The 24,592-nt window shown below is 37.1% G+C and overlaps 2 protein-coding genes, 1 long non-coding RNA gene and 2 other non-coding genes across 10 annotated transcripts; all 5 read left to right on the top strand.

Annotated features, from left to right (window-relative positions):
• The first annotated feature begins 2,033 nt into the window (after nt 1-2,033).
• On the top strand, nt 2,034-7,484 carry LOC125272817 (junctional adhesion molecule A-like). Of its 2 annotated transcripts, XM_048197956.1 has the most exons (6): nt 2,037-2,337; nt 2,780-3,076; nt 3,618-3,914; nt 4,022-4,270; nt 5,643-5,694; nt 6,272-7,484. In XM_048197956.1, the coding sequence occupies exons 2-5, from the start codon at nt 2,830-2,832 to the stop codon at nt 5,684-5,686; spliced, it is 837 nt and encodes a 278-aa protein (XP_048053913.1). In that variant the 5' UTR covers nt 2,037-2,337; nt 2,780-2,829; the 3' UTR covers nt 5,687-5,694; nt 6,272-7,484. The 2 variants fall into 2 exon arrangements, with proteins under 2 accessions (XP_048053912.1, XP_048053913.1); XM_048197955.1 differs by lacking the exons at nt 5,643-5,694; nt 6,272-7,484 and having other exon boundaries at nt 2,034-2,337; nt 4,022-4,449.
• A 713-nt stretch (nt 7,485-8,197) lies between these two features.
• LOC125272819 lies at nt 8,198-11,757 on the top strand. 2 transcript variants are annotated; one of them, XR_007185924.1, is made up of 5 exons: nt 8,198-8,354; nt 8,581-8,718; nt 10,052-10,108; nt 10,684-10,726; nt 11,594-11,757. It is a non-coding gene; the product is annotated as an uncharacterized LOC125272819 (long non-coding RNA). The 2 variants fall into 2 exon arrangements; XR_007185925.1 differs by lacking the exon at nt 8,198-8,354 and adding an exon at nt 8,382-8,495.
• Nucleotides 8,772-8,856, top strand: LOC125273180. Its single transcript, XR_007186004.1, has one exon. It is a non-coding gene; the product is annotated as a small nucleolar RNA SNORD60 (small nucleolar RNA).
• Nucleotides 10,203-10,291, top strand: LOC125273181. The gene has a single exon (XR_007186005.1). It is a non-coding gene; the product is annotated as a small nucleolar RNA SNORD60 (small nucleolar RNA).
• Nucleotides 11,758-11,797: 40 nt separating the features above from the next.
• Nucleotides 11,798-24,341, top strand: LOC125272818 (monocyte to macrophage differentiation factor 2). 4 transcript variants are annotated; one of them, XM_048197960.1, is made up of 8 exons: nt 11,798-12,732; nt 14,051-14,177; nt 14,570-14,651; nt 17,200-17,360; nt 17,567-17,641; nt 18,706-18,807; nt 19,833-19,902; nt 23,150-24,341. In XM_048197960.1, the coding sequence occupies exons 3-8, from the start codon at nt 14,574-14,576 to the stop codon at nt 23,351-23,353; spliced, it is 690 nt and encodes a 229-aa protein (XP_048053917.1). In that variant the 5' UTR covers nt 11,798-12,732; nt 14,051-14,177; nt 14,570-14,573; the 3' UTR covers nt 23,354-24,341. The 4 variants fall into 4 exon arrangements, with proteins under 4 accessions (XP_048053917.1, XP_048053916.1, XP_048053915.1 ...); XM_048197959.1 differs by having other exon boundaries at nt 11,798-12,197; XM_048197958.1 differs by lacking the exon at nt 14,051-14,177 and having other exon boundaries at nt 11,799-12,197; nt 23,150-23,339; nt 23,481-24,341.
• The last annotated feature ends 251 nt before the right edge of the window (nt 24,342-24,592 follow it).

The following is a 24,592-nucleotide window of genomic DNA, read 5'->3' on the forward strand; positions in this document are numbered from 1 at the left end:
GGGGCTCTATAGCGGCACCTTGTAGTGCAGTAAATGTGGAGTGAATTTGAATAGTCCTTTGATGTTTAACCGTTTTAAGTGCCTATTGCCCGCTGTGCACAGTTGCCCTGAAGCCACCGGGGTGGCGGTGCCACCGGGCTTGGGCCCGCCATCGCTGCTCGCAGCTATATTTATTATTTATTTTTTTATTTTTTTTCCGTCTTCCGGGGCTTTTTGGGGGCCTTAACATGCTCAAAAACTCTTGAAAATTGGCACACACATTGGAATCCGCGGCCATTAGGACGCCGAAGAGGCTGGTACCGGGCGTGGCAGGGGGGCTCGACAGCGCCCCTTGAAAAAGTCTGAAAATTTGGTCCATATATTAAACACGCTTGCACGTATTAGTATGAAACTCGGTACACATATAGACCTCATCGGGCCGAACAACTTTCGTGCTCTAAGTTAAACGCCACGCAAACAGGAAGTCAGCTATTAAGGGTTGTTTGAAAAACGCATGCTCTGGAATTTGATATACTCCTCCTAGGCGATTAATCCGATCGCCACCAAACTCGGTCAGCATGAAGTCAAGACACTGATGATGAAAAATTGCCAGCAGATTTTTGATATCTCGAACGGTTTGGCCGTGGCGAGGCAACGAATTTATGGCGAGAAAAGGAAACAGGAAATGTGTTATAACGTCTGCATACATATACTGATCTTTATGAAACTTCACGAGTGTGTTGGTTGTAGTAGTCTGATCACATGGATGTGACTATTGTGAGTCAAAGTTATAGCGCCACCAACTGGCAGCAGGAAGTGTATCACTTTTTGAAATGCTTTGAGATCACCCTCTTATTTTTACCTGATTTGCTTCAAACTTCATCAGTGTAATGTCAATACACAGCAGATGTAGACCTATGACAGGATTTTTGATATTTGAAATATTGTTGCCATGGCAACAGGTCAAACTGTAATAATATTCTTGAGTGTTTTTGAGGCTCTTAACATGCTTCAAATTGCATGAAACTCGACACACACATCAATATTGTCAACCAGTAGACATGGACAAAGCCATAGAAATGGGCGTGGTGGAGGGGCTCAGTAGCGCCACCTTTTGACAAAAGTGGGGGGGTTAGTTTTTCCTACAGTCACCAAACTCGGTACACATATTGTTCTCATCAAGCCGGACAATTTTCTAATTTACATTCATTAGCTCCGACCAACAGGAAGTCGGCTATTTTGGTTTGAATATTAATTTTTTGAAAAAACATGCTATGGATTTTATAATACTACTCCTACAGGGTTTATCCAATTTACACCAAGCTTTTTTTAACTTGTTGCTAACACATTGAAGTTGTTTAATTGCAAACGGATTTTGGATATCTCAAACGGTTTGGCCGTGGCGAGGCAACGAATTTATGGCAAGAAAAGGGGAACAAAGTGTTATAACTTCTGCATACATTAATTGATTTTGATGAAACTTCGGCTTAGTCTTCGTTGTACAAGGCTGATCACATGGATGTGACTATTGTGATTCAAAGTCATAGCGCCACCAACTGGAAGCAGAAAATGTGTCACTTTCAGCATACATTGAGATCACCCTCTTATTTTTACCTGATTTGCTTCAAAATTCATCACAATAATGTTAAAACTTGGCACATGTAATCCTTTGAAAATGGGCAGGGAGGAGGGGCTCTATAGTGGGACCTTGTAGTGCAGTAAATGTGGAGTGAATTTGACATAGTCCTTTGATGTTTAACCGTTTTAAGTGCCTATTGCCCGCTGTGCACAGTTGCCCTGAAGCCACCGGGGTGGCGGTGCCACCGGGCTTGGGCCCGCCATCGCTGCTCGCAGCTATATTTTTGGTTTGTTTTTCGCTGCTAAAACTTTCTTGGAAGCTTTATTTTTATAGCTGTCTCACAGAGAGGTTGTCACAAACTGGGTATTTCAGTAACTATATGGATTTGAGTCAAAAGTCATATTTTATCAAGCATTCATTTTACTGTTTAAATTCTGCCTAATGCAGATCCCCGTTTGTGACGACAGATCCTGTTGTTGTTATAGGAGTCAGTGTGTGTTAAATGAACTGCTATTTTTTATAGTGGGAACAGAATATTGAACTGTGTCCAATAGTTTTGTCTAAGTTTCTAAATCAACTTCTAAAAAGAAACCAAATTATTCATTCTCTGTTTTTACTTATGTAAAATGTATCCTGGTATGAAGATGGAAAGCTCATCCAGAATGAAATAAATCCTCAAGTGTTCTTGTCATCTACTCAAGTACAGGAGAATAAACCGTACTCATGCGAGACACACAATCCTGTCAGCGAAGATAAAAGTGAGAGTGTTACAGTATCATGTAAGTTACTTTATTTTTATTGGTTTTAATAAAGACTTGGAGCAGCCATTTCTCAGCAAAACGCACAGAACAAATGTGCGTCACACTTTATTGTGTGGTCAACAACATGACATGTAATTCTTCTTCAGTAAGGAACCAGAATAATATATGCTTAGAGCTCCACCTAGTGGTCATTCAATGAAACTTAAAGGAGTACTTCACATGAGACAGCTTGATAACTTAAACAGCTTTAACTGAAATACATAAACTAAATCATAACTATTCTGGTAAGAGTGTATTTTTCCAACATATTTCACATGCTTTTCATTCTTGAATATACTGATTTTGTGTTATAATTAATTATTCATTCTCTGTTTTTCCTCATTTTCCTCACAGTGAACCACATGAGCAGTTTAACCCTTTTGAGATTTATTGAATACTAATATTATTTTATTTATTATAGTCTCAACAGAGACATGTGGAAAAGATCAACTAGTGGGAACGTCCTGCATCATGAAGCTACCAGAAAAATACAATGACAAATCTAATGACATAAAATGGACCCATTTCTCCAGTGACGCCGTAATTGAGAGGAGAAATAAGAAGATAAAGTCAAACACTCCAGGTTTAACAATGGAAGAAGATGGATCATTAAGATTTCAAAGTGTTAGTCTGAAGGACACGGGCACATATGCATACACTGTTACTAGTGCTGATGGTACAGAGATTGCTAAAGATAAAGTGGAAATTAAAGTATATGGTAAGATGACAAATATTTCTACCCTTCCAGCACAATAATAATAACAAAATAAGATTGTATATTTCTAGTTACAGTTTTAGGAAATAACCACTATTGTAATTTGGGGACCTTTTTTGGTTTGTTTTTCACTGCTAAAACTTTCTTGGAAGCTTTATTTTTATAGTCGTCTCACAGAGAGGTTGTCACAAACTGGGTATTTCAGTAGCTATATGGATTTGAGTCAAAAGTCATATTTTATCAAGCACTAATTTTACTGTATAAATTCTGCCTAATGCAGATCCCCGTTTGTGACGACAGATCCTGTTGTTGTTATAGGAGTCAGTGTGAGTTAAATGAACTGCCATTTTTATAGTGGGAACAGAATATTGAACTGTGTCCAATAGTTTTGTCTAAGTTTAGTACCTAAATCAACTTTTAAAAAGAAACCCAGCCTGAGAATTATTCATTCTCTCTTTTTATGCCTTTTCCTCATAGTGAACCACATGAGCAGTTGAACTCTGTTGAGTTTTATTAAATACTAATATCATTTTATTTATTATAGTCTCAACAGAGACATGTGGAAAAGATCAACAAGTGGGAACATCCTGCATCATGAAGCTACCAGAAAAATACAATGACAAATCTAATGACATAAAATGGACCCATTTCTCCAGTGACGCCATAATTGAGAGGAGAAATAAGAAGATAAAGTCAAACACTCCAGGTTTAACAATGGAAGAAGACGGATCATTAAGATTTCATAGTGTTAGTCTGAAGGACACGGGCACATATACATACACTGTTGTTAGTTCTGATGGTACAGAGATTGGTAGAGGAGAAGTGAAGATTAAAGTATATGGTAAGATGACAAATATTTCTACCCTTCCAACACAATAATAATAACAAAATAAGATTGTATATTTCTAGTTACAGTTTTAGGAAATAACCACAATGTTTGTGTTACAGAAAAGGTCCCTAAACCTACTGTGAAGATCAACTGCACCGCTGATGGGAATGCTGCTCTCACCTGTGACGTGGGAAACAGTAAAGATCCGAGTCTGACTGTATCCTGGTATGAAGATGGAAAACTCATCCAGAATGAAATAAAGCCTCAAGTGTTCTTGTCATCTACTCAAGTACAGGAAAATAAAACATACTTATGTGAGACACACAATCCTGTCAGCAGAAATAAAAGTGAGAGTGTTATAGTATCATGTAAGTTATTTTATTTCACATACTTTTCATTTTTTAATATACTGATCTTGTGTTATGAGACTGTCGAGAGAATCAACCTTTTGGGATTTTGAACAGAACTGAACTTAAAGGAACACTCCACTTTTTTTGAAAATAGGCTCATTTTCCAACTCCTCTATAGTTAAACAGTTGAGTTTTATCGTTTTCGAATCCATTCAGCCAATCTCCGGGTCTGGCGGTACCACTTTTAGCATAGCTTAGCATAGTTCATTAAATCTGATTAGACCATTAACATCTCTCTCAAAAATGACCAAAGAGTTTCAATACACAGCAAAATCTCCAGAGTTAAATCAACTCTGCTCAGAGTACATATGGTCCCTCTCTAAATAGTGTTAAAATAACACTAAAGCGGAGTTAAAGTTAATGAGATAATTAAGCAATTAATTAAGTGATGATTGTGCATTAGTGATGAACACCTGCTGTTAACAAGCAGAATCACTGGAGAAAAGAGAAACACAAGAACTACAAGTGACTTCAGTCACAGCCTTATTAATAGCTTAATTAACTTTAACTCTGCTTCAGTGTTACTTTAACAGTATATAGAGAGGGACCACATGTACTCTGAGCAGAGTTGATTTAACTCTAGGGATTTTACTGTGTATATTTCCTATTTAAAACTTGACTCTTAAGTTTCAAGTCTCAATTTATTTATAAAGCACAATTAAAAACAACTACAGTTGATCAATGTGCTGTACAATGATGTAAAAGACTTCATTTCAGACAACAGACAACAAACAACATCACAAGTCATAGGCCTTAGTAAAAAAAAACCTTTTTAACCTTGATTTGAAGATGTAATGTTGGTGCAGTTCTAATATGGAACGGTAGTTACATCATGTATACTAAGACCGACGGAAAATGAAAAGTCGCGGTTTTCTAGGCCGATATGGCTTGGAACTATACTCTCATTCTGGTGTTATAATTAAGAAACTTTGCTGCTGTACCATGGGTGCAGCAGGTGCAATGATATTACGCAGTGCCTGTGACCCCCTGCTTGCACAGGGAGCGTGCCTTGCAACCATGGAGACATTTGTGAGAGACGATGCATAATATCATTGTGCCTGCTGCACCAATCCAAATCATCCAACAGTAGACAATGAAAAGTATACATTTATATTCTAAGCATTTAAATGGAAGTCTTAAAATCAAATAGTTTTTAAGGTAATTAAGAGCAAACTGAATGACGTGTGTGCAAATTAAATAATGTTGGAGCGTACAGTAGGCTATTACACATGATGCAGTTTGTAGGATTTAAAACAGCTTAAAACAGATGTTTTTTAATAATCCACTTGTCTGTTATTGATTTCTGTTAACATCTGTTCCTGTCTTACAGGCATTGCTAAAATCTTCCTGTGTCTTCGTCACAAAAACGATTAATCCACACTGTGAGTGTAACCGCTCTTTATGGCCCTTTAACCAATCAAAAGTTATCAAAGATGCAACATACCATATATACAGTATTTTCGATGCAGAGAACAAATGTGAATGACTGTCCATTAATTTGTGCACTAAATTATACCTGACACAGAGGATATGTATGTATTTGTGTAAATTACTAAGAGATTACAAAACCACGTGTATATTGTGCATAATGTAATTTGCAGCATGCATTTCTGAGAATGCCAAAAATAAAACTGTCTGCATCAGAAGCCATTGCTGTGTCAGTCTCCCCTCCTCCTTCACTCTGCAGATCACCACCATGCCCACCTTTGTAGCATTTTTCAAAACTGTGATGAGAAATGGGGTTTCATGACCCTTTAACCAGTTTAAAACAGCAACACAAAGCCTTAGTTTCCTGTATTCTTATATTAGATTCAACATGTTGACTCTGAAACTTAATCTTAGAAAAACATTTAATGTTAATATTTGTAAATTTTGAATATGTTAGGCAACTGTTAGATAATGCATTTGTCAAACCTTTTTGTGAAATTTTATGAACATCTTGACTTTGATATGTTTCAGATGAGGAAGAGTTCAGGCTTGCAGATCTTACCCCAGGTCACACTGGAACAAAACAGATCCAAACAGATAGAGGGCAACCGGCACCCTCTATACCACAAGAAGACCCCCCCATCCAGCTACTACACAAACCGCGTCTCAACCCAAAGCCCAGATCTATACTTGACCCCCACTGCCGCCGATCCAACTCCCATACCACAACCGAGGAACAAACAGCACTGAACCAAGAGAAATCAAGAGCCGTACTGACCAATACAATGAGACGCTTCAATGTTCACTGAATGATAGTATATGGGACTTTCCTAAAATGATAAGTTGAAAAATATGATTTTTATGTTGGATCCAAGCTCAATACTCTTGCCCAATATATTTTGTATTGGGAGATAGGTTTTATTAGCAATAAAAGTCAGTGCTTGAAGTGGGCCAGTATGCACCGGCACTTGTCACATGTTGACGGTACTCTCCTCTGAACGCCCACACCAAAACATAGAATCATCAGACTATTCATTAATTGTACATCATGCATTCGGAGCTTTTATACGCTTTACGAACTGACTGGATCAATTGTCTGCACAATATGACTGTGACTGTAGCCCAATTGTTTAATTTTGCATGAGTGGCGAGCAAATTACCATACAGCGTTCACCAGTGTGCTCCAAAAGTGTTAATATTTGCACGAGCCGTTCCTATGTGATGCTGATGATTAAATGTGCAAACCATTTGGATTATATTGAGATAATAAAACGATATGGAGAAAGTCGAACCTGATCTAAAACAGCCACTAAAATGTCTGATGAAAAGAGGGGAAAATATCATCTGCAAGCTTTTTAACAGCATGAAGACCACATTTACTAGAATTGATCACGTTCTATTGTACTTATTGTGGCCAATCAGAATGCTCAGATGGCCCGACGAGCTCCAACGCCGATTCAACATTTAGAATCGGTCGAAAAAAAGCAGATGAGGACCAACTTCAGCCGACGAACAAAAACTGTAGTTTTTGTAGTACAAAAGCTATAGTTTCTAAACTCTGTTGCTATTTTTCATAACAAATTCTATAAAACGAAGGAAAGAAAAAATGGTCTTACCTGTAATTGTATCAAATCCTATAGTTTACAAGAACTGTTATTTTAAAGGCAGGAACACACAAGCCAACGGTTGGCTGTCGGGCAGTTTTTGTTCGTCAGCCGACTAAGTTTTCTCAGTGTGTTCCGCACCGTCGGCTGAAGTTGGTCCTCGTCAGCTTTTTTTCGGCCGATTCGAAATGTTGAATCACCGTCGGAGCTCGTCGGTCTGTCGGGCATTCTGATCATTCTGATTGGCTGTTCAGATACTGCCACCTGCTGGTACGGAAAGGCATTTCATCTCACGCAGGCGCAGAACTGATGTGCTACTTTGCCGTCGGCTGTTTAGCGTTGGTTTGGTGTGTCAAAAACTAAACATTTGGTTTTGTTTAAGAATGTATGAATATGAATATTTGATTACGGTACTGTATTTTTCTATTACATTTACATTTGCATAATAAATCATCTGCTAGTGCTATAGCCATGGTAGGTTTCTGACTAAATACTGATACCTAGAGAGGTCAAAAGCAATAGCAAAAGTAATATCATTATTATTAAATTGCAGACAAAGATTTTGTATAGCTAGGTTGATTTGTATGTTTGGTGCGGTAGGGGCCCCAACCTCAAATTCTTTCATAGGGCCCAAAATTGCTAGCGGTGCCCCTGCCTGAAGGTTTCATACAAGATGTAAAAACATGTCAGCTCTTCCTGCTACTTGGAATTAAAATGTTGTTGTTGGTAGCTACTCTTTTTGTACACTCTTCTTCTGTGGAATTGGTACGTGTCTGTGTACCTACTTGTTATTTTTATTTCGGGGTCCATACCCAAGCTAACCAGCAGAGGGCATGAATGAGCTTTGAACACTTTAATACGCTGCTGGATGTCGCAAAGAAGAGCGCATATATAAACCGTGGCACAACGCTCGTCCCGTCTCTCTTTTCCTCAGCGAACTTTAGTGTGGTCAGGATGTTGTGGTTTAACATGTGCAGTTCTTCAGAAAGTCGCTTTGTGTTTGTAAGCGTGTAAGTGTTGTTCTTTCTTTTCAGTGTAGTTCTTCAGAACCCCAATACTAGTGTGGGATTACGATATTAGCGTGAGACTAACATTTATGTGCATCGATGATTTGAGTGACAGTATCAACGTTTCAAATGCCTTTATTGCATGTAATTACATTAAGATTTTAGTTTGAGGGCTTGAATCGGATTTACAAGTGAACCGCATATGAACCTTTGTGTTTTCCTGTTGTAGATTCTTCAGTCTAAATAAAGTTGGGAGTTCGGAAACACGTGGCCATGGATGATGTTCGCCATAGGCTTTTGAACGGGAAGAACTTTCGCGTTTAATGCATCGATTCTAAATCGCGATGAATGCGATCAATGGATTGCGGTAAGTGAACCTTAGACTATATATTCTGTTTGTGCATTTTTTTTATATAATTGAGCCGCTGATGACTTCTAATACTTTTCTGACACCTCGTATGAATGCTGTATTCAGCAGCTGATTATGAAATGTAGTCTGAGGCTCTTTTGCTTAATACATGGTTTTTTTTTTTTTTTTTTTGTCAAATTTGTAGTTAATGGGCAAGATGGATGCTGATTTCTCTTCAAGTAACTTTGCATTATAGGCTTGATTTCAGAAGTCGGGTCCTTTGTTAAAATCACTGGTGGTTCTATAAGTTCTATGTGGTTCTATAATTTTGAAAAGTTCAACACCTAATGTGTGAATGGGAATAAGCCCCAGTTCTATACATTTTAAAATCCAAATCTGGTGAGCACTTTGCTACAAAAGCCATGGAAATTCATTGGTCAAAGTGTGGGAACTTATTTTTGTAAGTTGTTAGTTTGCATTTTAAAGGGTTGGTTTGCCCAAAAATTAAATGTCAATTACTCTTCCTCATGTCGTTCCACACCCGTAACACACATTAAGATTTCTTTTAAATTTGATGGTTCAGTGAGGCCTGCATTGACCGCAAGATAATGCTTTCAGTGTCCGGAAAACTACTAAAGATGCATTTAAAACTGTTCCTGTGAATACAGTGGTTCAACCTTAATGTTATGATGTGATGAGAATACTTTGTGTGCCATAAAAACAAAATGGTGACTTTATTCAACAAAATCTAGTGATGGGCAATTTCAAAACACTGCTTCATGAAGCTTTGAAGCTTTACAAGTCTTTTGTTTTGAATCAGTGGTTCGGAGTGTGTATCAAGTGCCAAAATCACATGATTTCAGTAAACAAGTCTTTGTTGCGTCATACGACTTTGGCTGTCTGATACAAGATCTGAACCACTGATTCGAATCAAAAGATTTGTAAGGCTTCATGAAGCAGTGTTTTGAAATCGCCCATCACTAGATATTGTTGAATAGTCTGTGGGGTTTTTTTTTTTTTTTTTTTTTTTTTTTTTTTTTTTAAGCGCACAAAGTATCCTCTTTACTCGATAACATTAAGGTTGAACCACTGTAGTCGCATGAACTGTTTTAAATATGACTTTAGTAGCTTTCTAGGCATCTGAAAGTGTTAATTATCTTGCTGTTGATGGAGGCCTCACTGAGCCATTGGATTTTATCAAAAATATCTTGTGTTCCGAAGATGAATGAAGGTCTTACGGGTGTGGAACGACGTGAGGGTGAGTAATGACAGAATTTTCATTTTTGGCTGAACTAACCCTTGAAGGTATGGTGTTTCAGCTACTGAGGTTGCTCTGTTTTCCCCCTATCAGCTTTCACTGACGGTTCAAATGTTGGAGTTCCTGACTGCAAAAATGTGGTTTTGTGAGGTGAGACCCTCTTCATTTCTCCTAATATTGCTAATTTGTGAAATGTATTGCTTAACTGAGGCATGGTGAAATGGGTCTGATATAAAAATGAACGAGCCGCTGATGACATCTGCTATTAATTTTCTGACACCTCATATGAATGCTGTATTCAGCAGCTGATTATGAAAATATAGTCTGAGGCTCTTTTGCTTAATACATGCTAATGGTTTATAGCGAATGTGTAATGTTAACAGGCAAGATGCTGCTTTTCAGCGTTATAGGCTTTTTGCCTTCACGTGCTCTCGGAAATATCGTAAATATGAGTTTCCTAGGAAAAAATTGCACATGAACACCCCGTTTTGAAACGTGAATGCGATGAGCTTGTAATCACCACTTCAGAAGTGGGAATGAACAAGTTTCCGATAGTGTGTGAAGGCAGTATTAGCCACATATCTTATTTAATAATAATTGGTGAGGACATGGCTACAAAAGTCACGGAAATTCAAAGTGTGGCAACTCTTATTTTGGTAAGTTGTTAGTTTGCATTTAAAGTATGGTATTTCAGCTACTGAAGTTGCTCTTTTTCCCCCCATCAGCGACTGTTGGAGTTCCTGACTGCAAAAAAAGTGGATTTGTGAGGTGAGACCCTTTTAAGTTTTCTCCTAATATTGCAAAATTTTGTGAAATGTATTACTTAAAGGATTAGTTCACTTTCAAATAAAATTTTCCTGATAATTTACTCGCCCCCATGTCATCCAAGATATTCATGTCTGCCTTCAGTGGAAAAGAAATTAAGGTTTTTGAACATTCCAGGTTTTTTCTCCTTATAGTGGACTTCAGTGGCCTCCAGACAGTTGAAGGTCAAAATGACAGTTTCAGTGCAGCTTTAAACGATACCAGATGAGGAATAAGGGTTTTATCTGGCAAAAGTCATTTTTGAAAAAAATACAACTGTATATGCTTTATAAACACAAATGATCGCCTTTGCACATGCTTCCGCTTTCCGTATTCTTCAAAAAGCTTGCGCCGTACGTCCTACGCCTTCCCTATTCTACTTGCGGAACGAATGCAAGTTTTTCTTGCAAGTGCAAGTTGATCATTTGTTTATAAAGCATATACAGTTATATTTTTCGAAAATGACCAATCGTTTCGCTAGATAAGACCCTTATTCCTCGTCTGGTATGGTTTAAGCCCTTTGAAGCTGCAATGAAACTGTAATTTTGACCTTCAACCGTTTGGAGGCCACTGAAGTCCACTATAAGGAGAAAAATCCTGGAATGTTTTCCTCAACCTTAATTTCTTTTCGACTGATGAAAGAAAGACCAACATCTTGGATGACATGGGGGCTGAGTAAATTGAGAAATTTTATTTTGAAAGTGGACTCATCCTTTATCTGATCCATGTTTAATGGGTCTGATTGTGAACTCTCCCAGAGCAGTTTTTAACATCCTAAAATTCAATGTACCTTGAATGATGCACCTTTTACATCTTCATTTTTATTTGCAGATGTGAGGACCAAGAAATCAATCCGGTGGCGTACAGTTTGGAATACAATATCCTGTTTATGCATGGATGTCACTGTGCAAAAGAATGCACTTTTGAAACATGAATGTTTTATGCACTTCTAATTCTGTTTGTATTGTTGCAATAAAAGTGAACAAAAGCCTTGACCCTTTTTTTTTTTTTTTTTTTTTTTTTTTTTTTTTTAATAAACCCCAGTTGGAGCAGTTTACATATACGGTCAAAATACGGCTATCAATAATTGATCAATTGAGGTTTTTGAAGCCTTTGTAAAATTGAGAAATGGTGGAACCAAATACGCTATACGTCCAATATGAGTGCGGGTAGATGATCTAATACACAATAGATTGTAGTAAACCCACCATCCTACAGGGATGATCCGCTCCAGACGCTTCTGACTGCAGGAAGACCGTTACATGCTCTCTACTTCCGGATTATTCGCTCAATGATCGCTTCGTAGTTCAACATTGACTGATGTTTCAGAGCCAGTGTTAATAAATGCGTGTGTCGCTGAGAGTCTAGCTCTACGACGTTTTCATCTAGACTCGCGCAACTGTTGGATTTCACGCGTTTAAATGAAACTTGTAAGGTGAGTAAATGCGGCGACGACAAAATAAATGATTCGTTTAGCTATTTTACTGAACATAGCGAGGAAGTCTTGTCAATGCTGTCGTTTTCCTATCCGTCTAGAGCTGTCTTTTGTGATGACACCCACGCGCCGCGAAGAAAAGCTAACGGTTGTGTGCTCACGTGGGTAATTTAAATGGGTTTAAAAAAAACTGTCGATTCTTGAAAGTTACGTTTTACTGTTAATATGATGGTGGTTTCCTATAAATGAGTGTTGATAATTAAAAAAAACGCGGTGTTCCCTGAACACATTTACGTGTTGCCTGACTGAGGTTTAATGGAGTGGTAGAAAAAGACGATGTTTTAATGCTTATTTGCGAAGAACTGTGACTATTGTTCAAATCTGACTAAACGTAAACCGCGGGAGCGTGAGATTGAGCTCTCAGGGATTCATTATCGTGCACGAGCGGATGACATCTGGATCTATCAGTGGCTTCGTGAGGATGTGCGGATAGCAAGTGCTAATGGATTTGAGTGATGCTGGACTGGCTCTTAAGGTTTCAGTTCGTTTAGATTCAATTATTATTGTTTGTGGCTTCATGACGTAACTTTCGTTTCCCCCCAACATCTATTAAATTATTAAATTTACATTAATAATTCAACTAATACGGACAGCCCCTCGTCTATCATAAACATGTTTTCAATTTCTGAAAATTAGTGTTGTTTTTTTTGTTTGTTTTGTGGGGTTTACAGTAAACACATCTAGGTGGTGGTACCATCCATAAATTATAAACAAGGAAAAAAAAAATTAAACGCATAACCCTGGGGGAAAAAGGTAGTCTGTTTTAAAATATTAATTCAGATAATTGTTTTTCATGCATAACCACCCACATGAAAAAATACTATGGTATTTACTATAGTAAATTGTAGCTTACTGTATATATTATAGTATTTACAACGTTTTGATGAATGCTACAGCCTACTGTAGTATCAAATAGTGAACTGATCAACTGTAATAAATACTATAGTATACTTTAGATTTTACTACAGTAAACTGTAGTGTATTGCAGTGTAATATACCCTATAGTTGTTGAAAACTTAGTACAGTAATGTGTTTATATTGCTATAGTTGTTATATTACACAACAAATTCAAGTACTTTACTATAGTAGGATTCAAAAACACTATAATATTTAATATAAATTACTATAGTATTTTTTTCATGATTAGAGGACCATGACTGTCAATAGTATTATTTTTAATATAGTAGATTTTCTGATATATAATTTTACAAATAGTTTCTTCAAACCTCACCAGAAGATTATTAACAGGGCTGTTTTTGTGGGGGTGTTTGAGTTTTAGTGAGTGTTGACCATTATAATGAATACTAGAACAAATTTAGGCCATGTTATTTGGGTTACTAACAATAGAAATTAGGACAGATGTGGGTTATATGCTTTGAACTAGATGTGGTCATTAAGTAACAACCATAACAAAAGTCAAATCACTTCAGTTTGACCTAATTGCAATTTGCATAATTCAGACTTTAGCCATCATGAGATGCTTTGTTGTCACACAAATCTGTTCTTATTGCTTTTTGTTCTAGCAAATAGCTGCTCCATCAATCTCAACTACTTTGAACATGAACATTTAGTAAAATTATGTAATACTATCATCCTTATGAGTAATGTGCATTAATTTATACCACATTGCTACTGAACTGGTACATAATGTCCATCTCATGTTTCTCACTTTGGCAGCAAAACTAGTGTTCTTGAATTCTTGAAAGTGTCACTTTTGTGGTACAAAAGAAGAAGGAAAAAGAAACCACGCACAGCCTCATTTCTCACAGTCTCATATGTTTCCATGCCAACAGTGACATCAGCACTGTGTAAGGATGTGTAAGGATGAAAGACTCCTCTGCTGTGGTTCTCCATGGTTACCAGACACTGCCAGCCAACTGCAAAAGTTATGATCAGTCACATGATCATTTGACCTATATGGTGATTAACTCGTCAGAAATTACAATAAAACAGTGCAATAATGCATATATTTGAAAATGTGTTCATAAATGTATAATTTTCTACATTTTATTAAAAAAGGCAGATTTTTATTTTCATGCAGTTCATCGTGTGAAATGTGTGGTGACATTTGTGGTGTATTTTATTGACTAAAGCATTAACAACAGCATATATGTTGAGTTACAGAATTATTTATTTGACACATTTTATAGAAATCACAAATTAATGTTGTTAAACAACATTCAAACACAAATGTCAGGAGCAGCATTACTGTAGCTTTAGGTAAGCAGGTGGGTAAATAGTATGTTATGCATTTCTTTTTAAGTTTGTAAGTAATCATAGCATCCGTTTTCTAACTTCCTTTTTACTTTTAGATTTATGAACAATCGTGCACCATCTAACAAGAGATATCAGCCAACAGAATATGAGCACGCTGCTAACTGCGCCACACATGCGGTGAGTTGTGTTTACAATCATTACATTTACATTTATTCGTTTAGCAGATGCTTTTGTCTAATTGAGGATACAACAAGCAATTAATCTAAAGAGGCAATAAATGAGAAGTCTAATACAAAGTTTCAGCCAAGCTAGAATAGGGAGGAATTAAGGAATTGTCAGCATAAGTGAAGGAAAAGTGTCTTTTATTATTATTCAGCAGGCTGCAGTTAAAGGTGCAGTAAGCGATTTCTGATAAATGTAGCCACCTGTAGCCAATCAGCAGTAAGGGGCGTGTCCACCCATGATGGGGGAGGTGCCTGTGTTGCAAACCAAAGACTATAGATATAGAAAGACAGTTCACTCCTATTAGTTATGAATGGAAGAAACTGCAACGCGCAATATGCCGCCAATCGCTGATCGACTCACACTTATGGGGCGTTCACACCAGACGCGACTTGCACAAATAAATCATGCTATTCGCGCGTAGTTGGAAGCTTGAACATTTTGAGTTTACTCGCTTCATTCGCACGTGAAATTCATTTCACAATAGATGCGAATTCACGTCATGTGAATATATGTGTCCCTCAGACTCTTCCACTTCTTTCTGCACACTTCCTCTGAATAAACACATCAACTCGTCAGCGGGAAAGTAGTTGTAAAATATGTCGAATATGCTCAATTTACCAGCTAGCTTGTAGTCTCAATATGTACATATATAGCTCAAATTGAGTAAAGAGCGTTTACAACTTACCAAATTGTCCAACCTCCTCACTCACTTTCTTCCAAGCAAGAACGTTTTTATTCCTGTTTCTATAAAAGTACAAAGATGTATCGTACAGCTCCGGGTATCCACATACAGCGACAATGATTTTGTCCTCCATTGTTGTTTCGGATTTCTGCCTCCGCTTGCTACATCGTAATCACGTCACTACTAGAGCAAGCTCCTGATTGGTTAACGCGGTGCGAATATTCGCCAAAGTTTCGATTTTTCAACTCGCGCGAATCACACGTCAAATGCCCGAAACGCTCCATTTACACAAATCACGTGATTCGCGACGCAGCATGTCTATTGCGTCTTTGCATTGATTTAACATGTAAATCACTCACGTTTATTGCTTCATTCGCGTCTGGTGTGATAACATTTTGCCACACCTGGAACTTAAGAATATGTACCGGCCATACATATTTTTTATCAGCCATGAAACTTGTTTTTTCAAAAAGAGGCAGTTATGACAACAAAATTTTAGATACCAGTGAAAATTCACAATTCTCTATTCCAATTTCGATACCACAGCTAAAACTACTAGCCTAACTAATATAAATTTAAAACATTATTAAAGACTAGTAAACAGTCAGTAATAAAATAAAAACAAATCATCGAATTAAAAGCAAAAGCACAAATAAAAACAATGTAACAAAGATACAAATGAAATAAACATTGCTTTTCACATAGGTCTGACAGTTGTTTTTAGGTACAGATGTAAAATAACACTGCATAGTCTTCACTGTATAAATTAAATATGCGTATTAATGAATCCTTATTAAAGTTACAAAAGTTAATCAGTCAAGAGCAGTGTGTGATTTTTTTCCTTGTCCTTTGTTGCTTGATTAACATTAAAAAGCAAGAATATTAGGCTGCTGTCACTTTAAGAGCGAATGCACTGATCTAACATACTGATGTACACATCCGTTACTTTCTCAACTGTATAAATTCACTTAAGACATAACTGACTGTGTTTTCTAGGATACTCACTTTTTTTAACATAATTTTGTATGAATTTGTCCGCTCAAGTGCAAGAAGACATGCAAACTCAGTTTAGCATTTGTGAGATGCAGCTTTCTGTGCGCGTACTTCGGTTGTGTGAACACACAGAACTTTCCACACAGCGTGCGAGTAATGAAATGAGCTCCCTTTTGCGTCTTCTTGCGGTTGAATATTTAAGTTGTCAAGGCCCGTCAAGAGTCGTTCTCGCTTGTTCACGTTCATGCATTGCTAGAATTCATAAAAATGTTACCGGTCAACTGGTGAGTAACACGGTTTGGCGAGTGTTAAGTTTAGGCACTGCTGTGTTGCATAGTGCATTTGTGAATTTGGAGGTAAAACTGTCAATATCCTTTTCGGTAGGGATGTGTTTATTTTTTTTATTTCAAATATTGACAGATTTTCTCAAAAATCACTTACTACACCTTTAAATGATGTTTTATTATCAAAGTTCAGGAGGAGCATGTTCAAATAATCAACCTAATTAGCACAAGAGGAGGTGCATACATAGCGGACCTACCTCTATCCATGACAGTTTTTCAGCATCCCTCCAATTCCTCACTCTTACTCTCTGCCAAAAAACTTTTGGAAGAAACATGGTTGACAGAGTTGACTGGTACACTACATTTATAAAGAATTAGGTATACCCTAAAAGACAAGATTTTGTTATTTGAAAAAGTTTGTTCCCCTTTTATTTCTTTTCTGCAAGCTTGTGATTAATATGTTTATTATGCCTTCATTGGCTATGCTGAAATACCAAATAAAAACATTTAAACATAATCTGTGACTATATTTTATTCTCAGCTCTGGATCATTCCCAGCATTGTGGGAGGGATCTTGTTGTACTTCTTATCTGATGACCACTGGGAGGAGATCTCAGCATGGCTTTATGGGGCAGGACTATCAAGTCTTTTCATCATATCCACAGTTTTCCATACCGTCTCCTGGAAAAAGAGTCACCTCCGGTAAGGCTTATGGATCAGTGTGTTGTACACGCAATCCAGACACTTGAACATGAATGTTTGTCTAGCAAGTTGCAAGTGTGTGTTTGGTTTCATTTCATGAAATTGAGCTAGTGTAGATGGAAGAATCTTTTAGGCCTAACTGATAATCCAGATTCATGTTTATTTACACATGTACTTGAGAAGTGATATCTTACTTTACTTTTTAGATCGGTTGAACACTGTTTCCACATGTGCGACAGGATGGTGATCTATTTCTTCATTGCTGCATCGTACACACCTTGGTGAGCTCATGTACAGAGTGAATGTTGTTTATGCATCAATTTGAGAAATGAGTTTTCAGTCTGCTTTAAGGATTAATGTTTTTTTGTTTGGCTGTCACAATGTTATCTTCTCTGATGATGTGTTTACTGGCATGAGGGCGGGACAACCTGTCACTCACAGCAACAATCCAATCAATTCCAGATGGGCAAAATCAATTCTCACTTTTTATTTTTTTTTTCTTGTTCAAGAAGCTGTTTCACTCTGATATACACTGATGAGCCAAAACATTATGTGCAGTCACAGGTGAAGAGAATATCATTGATCATCTCCTAACAAGGCCACGTATTAAGGTCTGGGTAGATTAGATGGCAAGCAAACAATCAGTTCCTGTAATCAGTGTGTTGGATGAAGGAGAAATGGGCAGGAATAAAGATCTGAGCAACTTTGACAAGGGCCAAATTGTACTTTTAGTACTCAACTGTACTTTTACATTTATTTATTTGGCAAACACCTTTATTCAAATGGATTTAACACAGTGCATTCAGGGCCAGATTTACTAAACAGGGCAAATTTGCATGGAAGCGCAATTCCAAAAAAAGCACTGATGGGAGTGGACAGTTCTACTGACGATGCACAAATTAAAGAACACAGACGCAGCCGGATCATTTCCATAATGGCCAACACAATCTACCAAGAGCAACGCAAATTAGAGCCTGGTTTAAAACATTTATTTTTGGGGGGCGGTAAATAATGCCGCAAATACCAGAGAATTGACTAGCGCAAACCTTAGTAAATCACCTTGCATGATTCATTTAAATATTCTCCTCCCATACATTTTTACATCTGAAAGGGAAGCTCCTACAAATTCTTACGCAATAAGGTCAGCCGCAAAAATAATGCCTTTTCAGTGCTAATTTTTCACTGTGTGTCTTTAGTTTTCTAACAGAGGGTTTGCGCTGGTGTAAGCTGTTAGTAAATCTGGCCCTCAGTGTTTATATTCCCTGGGAATCAAACTGTGAGACTTTCACAGATAGTTGATGTTCAAAACACCATTTATATTAAGGATCTAATGGCTTTATGGCAGGCTGACGCTGCGGGAGCTCGGTCCATGGGCTGCCCACATGCGTTGGGTTGTCTGGGTCATGGCCTCTGGAGGAACTGCCTATGTATTCTTCTTCCATGAAAGGTGAGCATGTGTTTGACAAATGACAAATACACTTTAAAAAATGCTGGGTTAAAAACAACCCAAGTTGGGTTGAAAATGGACAAACCCACACTCTAAAAAATGCTGAGTTAAAAACAACCCAAGTTGGGTTGAAAATGGACAAACCCAGCGATTGGGTTGTTTTAACCCAGCGGTTGGGTTAAATGTTTGCCCAACCTGCTGGGTAATTTTATTTAAACCAACTATTGTTTAAAAATTGCTATATGGCTAGCTTAAAATGAACCCAAAATAGTTGGGAAATTAAAAACCAGATGCAATTAGAGGCAACAATAATAGACAAAAGGTGAATGTTTATTAATAAGCTTTAATATTTTATTAATATAAATTTAATAGTTTAATAGTTTATTAATATAAATTTATTAATAAGCAATTTAATAAATGTTTATTGTTTAATAATGATTCATTGAACATTAATAAATGTTCATTTCCAACATACTTTTGGGTTAATTTTAATTAAGCAATACAGTAATTTTTAAACAATAGTTGAGTTAAATAAAACTACCCAGCAGGTTGGGCAAACAATTGCTGGGTTTGTCCATTTTCAACCCAACTTGGGTTGTTTTTAACCCAGCATTTTTTAGAGTGCATCAGTTGAGTTGTTTTAACCCAGCGGTTGGTTTAAATGTTTGACTGAATGTTTACTATATGGCTGACTTAAAATGAACCCAAAATAGGTTGACAAATAATTACTAGAGGCAACAATAATAAAAGGTGAACATTTATTAATAAGCAGTTTAATACATTTTGAGCAATACAGTCATTTTTAAACAATAGTTGAGTTAAATAAACTTCTCAGCAGGTTGGGCAAACATTTAACCCAACTGCTGGGTTAAAACAACCCAGTTGCTGTGTTTGTCCATTTTCAACTCAACCTGGGTTGTTTTTAACCCAGCATTTTTTTATAGCGTAGTGTTTATTTTTTCTTCAATTTTTATTTTTCTACGTTTTCTGTGCTACAGGTGTTTCTTGTGTCCTTTGTGTTACAGGTTTAAAGTTGTAGAGCTGATTTGTTACATAGCAATGGGTGTTTTTCCCGCCCTTGTCATTCTCTCTATGGTAAGAAAATGAATGCTTTTGGTTGAAAATGTCATGACAGACTAGGGTTGGGTATCGTTTGAATTTTAACATTTTCAATTCCAATTCTGCTTATCGATTATAGTTCTTATCGATTCCTAATTTCGATTCCAATTAGGTAAAAAAACAAAAAAAACAACTTAAGATATCATTCACATTTATTCTAAGTCTTGTTACAAAACATTTCATTGAAGCTGAATACCACGAACAAAAATCAACAGGCGCAAGAACACTTACACAAGGAAATTAACTAGCTTAACTTATATACATTTATTTAATAAAGACATGTAAACACCATTAATTAAAAAAAGAACAAATAAACAAATTAGCAATCATACAAATAAATACAACTGAACAAAGATATGATTGCAATAAACAGTGTTTTATCATTTTCAGGTACAGAAACAGTAAATGTAAAATAACACTGCACTTTATAAATAAAATATACATTACAAATATAGTTACAAAAGTTATACAGTCAAGAGCAGCGAGTGAATTTTATCTTTGTATTTTGATGATTGATTAACATTATTATAGAGACAGCAACAAGAATATTAGGCTGCTGTCACTTTAAGGCCGTGTGTTCACCAAAGCGTTTTTTTTTCCCAAGGCTAGCGTATTTTTCCAATTGTTTTCAATGAGAGCGCCACGTTTTTAAACAAGGCGCTGAATGTCTGTTTCACTCTGAGCACTCTACATTTTTTTACCGGTCGCCGAGATTTGAAAAATGATCAACTTTGGGTTCAAACGCTTTGCTCTTCACTATCACTTTTTACCCAGCTGTCCAATCACAGTGGAGGAGGGGCCCAAAGCTAGATGTTTTCAGCTGGTTAAAAACGCTTTGGTGGACACAAGGCCTAAGAGCTGCATGGATCCATATATATGCGTTTTCTTTGTCAATACGTTAACTTAAAATGTTAGTTCACCCAAAAATGAGAATTCTGTCATTTATTACTCACCCTCATGCCGTTTCACACCTGTAAGACCTTTGTTAATCTTCAGAACACAAATTAAGATATTTTAGTTGAAATCCAATGGCTCAGTGAGGCCTTCATAGGGAGCAATGACATTTCCTCTCTCAAGATCCATTAATGTACTAAAAACATATTTAAATCAGTTCATGTGAGTGCAGTGGTTCAATATTAATATTATAAAGCCACGAGAATATTTTTGGTGCGCCAAAAAAACAAACTAAAGACTTATTTAGTGATGGCCGATTTCAAAACACTGCTTCAGGAAGCTTCGGAGCGTTTTGCATCAGTGTATCGAATCATGATTCAGATCGCGTGTCAAACTGCCAAACGGCTGAAATCACGTGACTTTGGTGCTCCGAACCGCTGATTCGACACGCTGATTCATTACGCTCCGAAGCTTCCTGAATCAGTGTTTTGAAATCGTCCATCACTATCCACAAGTTTCCTACGCCCCATGAGGCCTTGCGTCAAACGTGGGAGCGTCTTCCGGTTCGAAGTAAACAAGCTGGACGTGACACTCATTCATTCAACAGTCATTCAAGATTTAACGATCCAAACTTGCGAACGTTTGTTTTTTACTTAAAGATTTAAGATTCCAACATCAATATTTGAACAATGTTTTACAATAAAAAATGTTACAGTAATAGTAATGTATTAATTTATGTCAGGAGTGCAGATCAATCATGCTAAATCTAACAGACCTATTCAGTTGCGCCTGCTTCCATTTATTTACGATCACGAGAATGCACAAAACAACTCCACTAAGGCTTTTAAATCCAAAGGCTTACACATTTAGAAATATATTGATAACATACCCTATGTTTACGTCACTTTTCTGAGCCTTTCTTTTTATTTCCCTCTAAATTATGCGATGATTGCTATCCGAGGATGTTTGCGCGATCTCTCCGCCTATCCTGATCCTTTCAGCCAGAGCAACAGAGGGAGCTCATGAGAAGACAACAGGAGTTGAGTTAGTTAACCGGAGTGTGTGAATCTGTGAAAGATATGCATTTGTCAGGAATCAACAGGCACAGGGAAGAGAGATAAAACATTAAACCAAATAAATACACGATTATAATCATATAAGAATTGTCTTCGTTCCTCAAGCAGTCTCTGATATTTTCTATAAACGTGTGTATTTATTATCCCAATGGTTAACATAAGTAGCCTTTAGCATCGCATACAGTGGAAACGCGACTGGCTCTGGCACACACGACACGTTAGGAGTCAATAATATCACATCATATGGCTTTGGTGCATCAGTGACAGGTGAAGTACAGACAGCGGGTTGTTCATGTATTGCAGGGTCAGGATGCTCTAGTCATGCAGCAGCACTTTTGTGGAAGGTCAGTAAAGTAAAGAGCAATTAAGGGCACTAAAACTGTTTATTGTATTGTGATATTATTAACTAATAAATGTACTAAACTGAGATGTTGTCCCTGAGCGCCTTAACGACATTTGCAACTTTACAAAGTAAACAATGATCCAAAAAACACTTAGCCTCTTCGCTAATTAGCACACAAAATACCATTGGTATGCTGCTTCCGCCGCCTCACCGGAAGTTGTACCCACGTTCTCTTTTACAGTAGCGCCCCGCGGAAACAGGTGGATATAAGTCGTTATTTTGTTTTTTTGCCGCACCAAAAATATTCTCGTGGCTTTATAATATTAATATTGAACCACTGTACTCACATGAACTGATTTAAATATGTTTTTAGTACATTAATGGATCTTGAGAGAGGAAATGTCATTGCTGGCTATGAAGGCCTCACGGAGCCATCGGATTTCAACAAAAATATCTTAATTTGTGTTCTGAAGATTAACAAAGGTCTTACGGGTGTGGAACGGCATGAGGGTGAGTAATAAATGACATTATTTTCATTTTTGGGTGAACTAACCCTTTAAGACATAACCTACTGTGTTTACGAGGGTATTTTGACATATTTTTTGTGTATTTGTCCGTTCAAGTGCAAAAAGACGCTGAAGAGAACTCTGTTTTGTGCACTATACAGAATGACAGGCGGCTTTCTGAGTGCATGTTTTGGATGTTTGCGTAGCACAGAAAACAGCGCACAAGTCTTCTTGCGCTTTAATGGTTTAAAGTCATATTAAAATGCACACAAAGGAATCGATAAGAGGAATCGAAATTAATTTATAACAAGTATCAGATTCCAGAATTGGAATTGATTTTCGATTCCCAACCCTATGACAGACTAATTAGAAACAAATTAAATGCCCGTCTGTTTTCCTTATAGGCGGACAGGTCAGGTCTGTGTGAGCTGTTGGCTGGTGGCGGGTGTTATGTGTTGGGCATGGTGTTCTTTAAAAGCGATGGAATAGTGCCCTTTGCTCACGCTATATGGCACCTCTTTGTTGCAATGGGAGCAGGCATCCATTACTATGCCATCTGGAAGTACCTGTACACACCTCTCAATCAACCAACCAGTACGGCCCGGTGACACAAACATGCATACACCTAATCACACAATCATTTGAAGTGCTAAAATTCTAAAATATTGTTTTTTTTCTGTTGTGTTTTTGCTAGCGAACAGTTTGACTGATGTAACTCTTGTCACTTATTAATAGGTCTTTAACTAGCACATACAACAGAAATTACAACTAGCCTTTGTGAGACTACAGGCAAGCAGGGGTCATTTTGGACCTGAAGCCGTGTGCGATCCTGAGACTGATGATAAGGATCCAGAACATGAACATTTCTGGAAAAGTCTATGGATGAATTACAGTACATGAAGGTTTACAATTTTTTAAAAAGGTATACACCGAGCAAATGTAAAATCACTGCCAGATATTTGTAAAAACACTCATCCTGGATAGTAATTACTTGACTACAGTTTAAAGGTATTTCTGTAGTGTTTTTTAAATCGATGTAGGATTATTCTGCCAATTCTGCCACTGCCAGTGGGGAGATATTCTTATTTCTTTCAGAAATATGAGTATGTTTCGTATTACTGTACACAGTATCGATTCTCCATGCTTCTAGTCTAGTGCAAGTCTGTTGCATTTTTGGATGTGTAATGTCTTTGGAAAATGCCACAAGTGCTTGATGACAATGTCCAGGGAAAGATTTGCCATATGATTTCATGGCTTAAAGGATAAGTTTAGGGTTTTTCGACTCATACCACATTATGATTGTGTTTTTTCTTTCTTTCGGGTAACTAAAATTTAATATAATTTTAAAAATACTTTTTAATATTCTAAGTAATATTAAATGACTAAATCAACTTGACTACAATGGGGTTTTAGCAACTAAATTATTTAGGGGTTAGGTCACATAGCTCACTTGCATGGGGTTTTAAAGTGCCTCTATTATGCTTTTTTTACCTTTCATGTAGTGTGTAATATGTAAAAGGTCTGCAAAGATCAAAGTGCACGACAAATTAACTTATTGTCTCCTAAAAGAGAGAATCGATTCTGAACTGAGTCGTCAGCAATTCCAGTCTCACTTCCTGTTACAAACCTACGTAACAATGTAACTAATTTGCATAATGCCAGCCTATGGTCTTCATTGGCTGCCGGCAAACAGCATCTACTTTGACCCGCCCTCAAACACTGTAGTTGTAGCTGAGACTGAAAGAGTTTGGTTCGTGTTGTCGAGAAGATGTTTTCAGTGCTGCGAATCCACTTTGCATGGAATTGGACTGGAATTTATACTGTAAAATTGACGCCATCGTTACATT

The sequence above is a fragment of the Megalobrama amblycephala genome, linkage group LG7 (assembly GCF_018812025.1).
Source record: "Megalobrama amblycephala isolate DHTTF-2021 linkage group LG7, ASM1881202v1, whole genome shotgun sequence".
NCBI lineage: Eukaryota > Metazoa > Chordata > Actinopteri > Cypriniformes > Xenocyprididae > Megalobrama > Megalobrama amblycephala.

Bases quoted from the DNA above. Each gene is read 5' to 3' on its own strand.
- LOC125272817 (XM_048197955.1), top strand. From the start codon at position 2,830: ATGAAGCTACCAGAAAAATACAATGACAAATCTAATGACATAAAATGG. The intron at 3,077-3,617 runs GTAAGATGACAA...TATTTATTATAG, and splicing joins AGTGGAAATTAAAGTATATG to TCTCAACAGAGACATGTGGA. The intron at 3,915-4,021 runs GTAAGATGACAA...TTTGTGTTACAG, and splicing joins AGTGAAGATTAAAGTATATG to AAAAGGTCCCTAAACCTACT.
- LOC125272818 (XM_048197957.1), top strand. The intron at 17,642-18,705 runs GTGAGCTCATGT...GCTTTATGGCAG, and splicing joins GCTGCATCGTACACACCTTG to GCTGACGCTGCGGGAGCTCG. The intron at 18,808-19,832 runs GTGAGCATGTGT...TTTGTGTTACAG, and splicing joins GTATTCTTCTTCCATGAAAG to GTTTAAAGTTGTAGAGCTGA.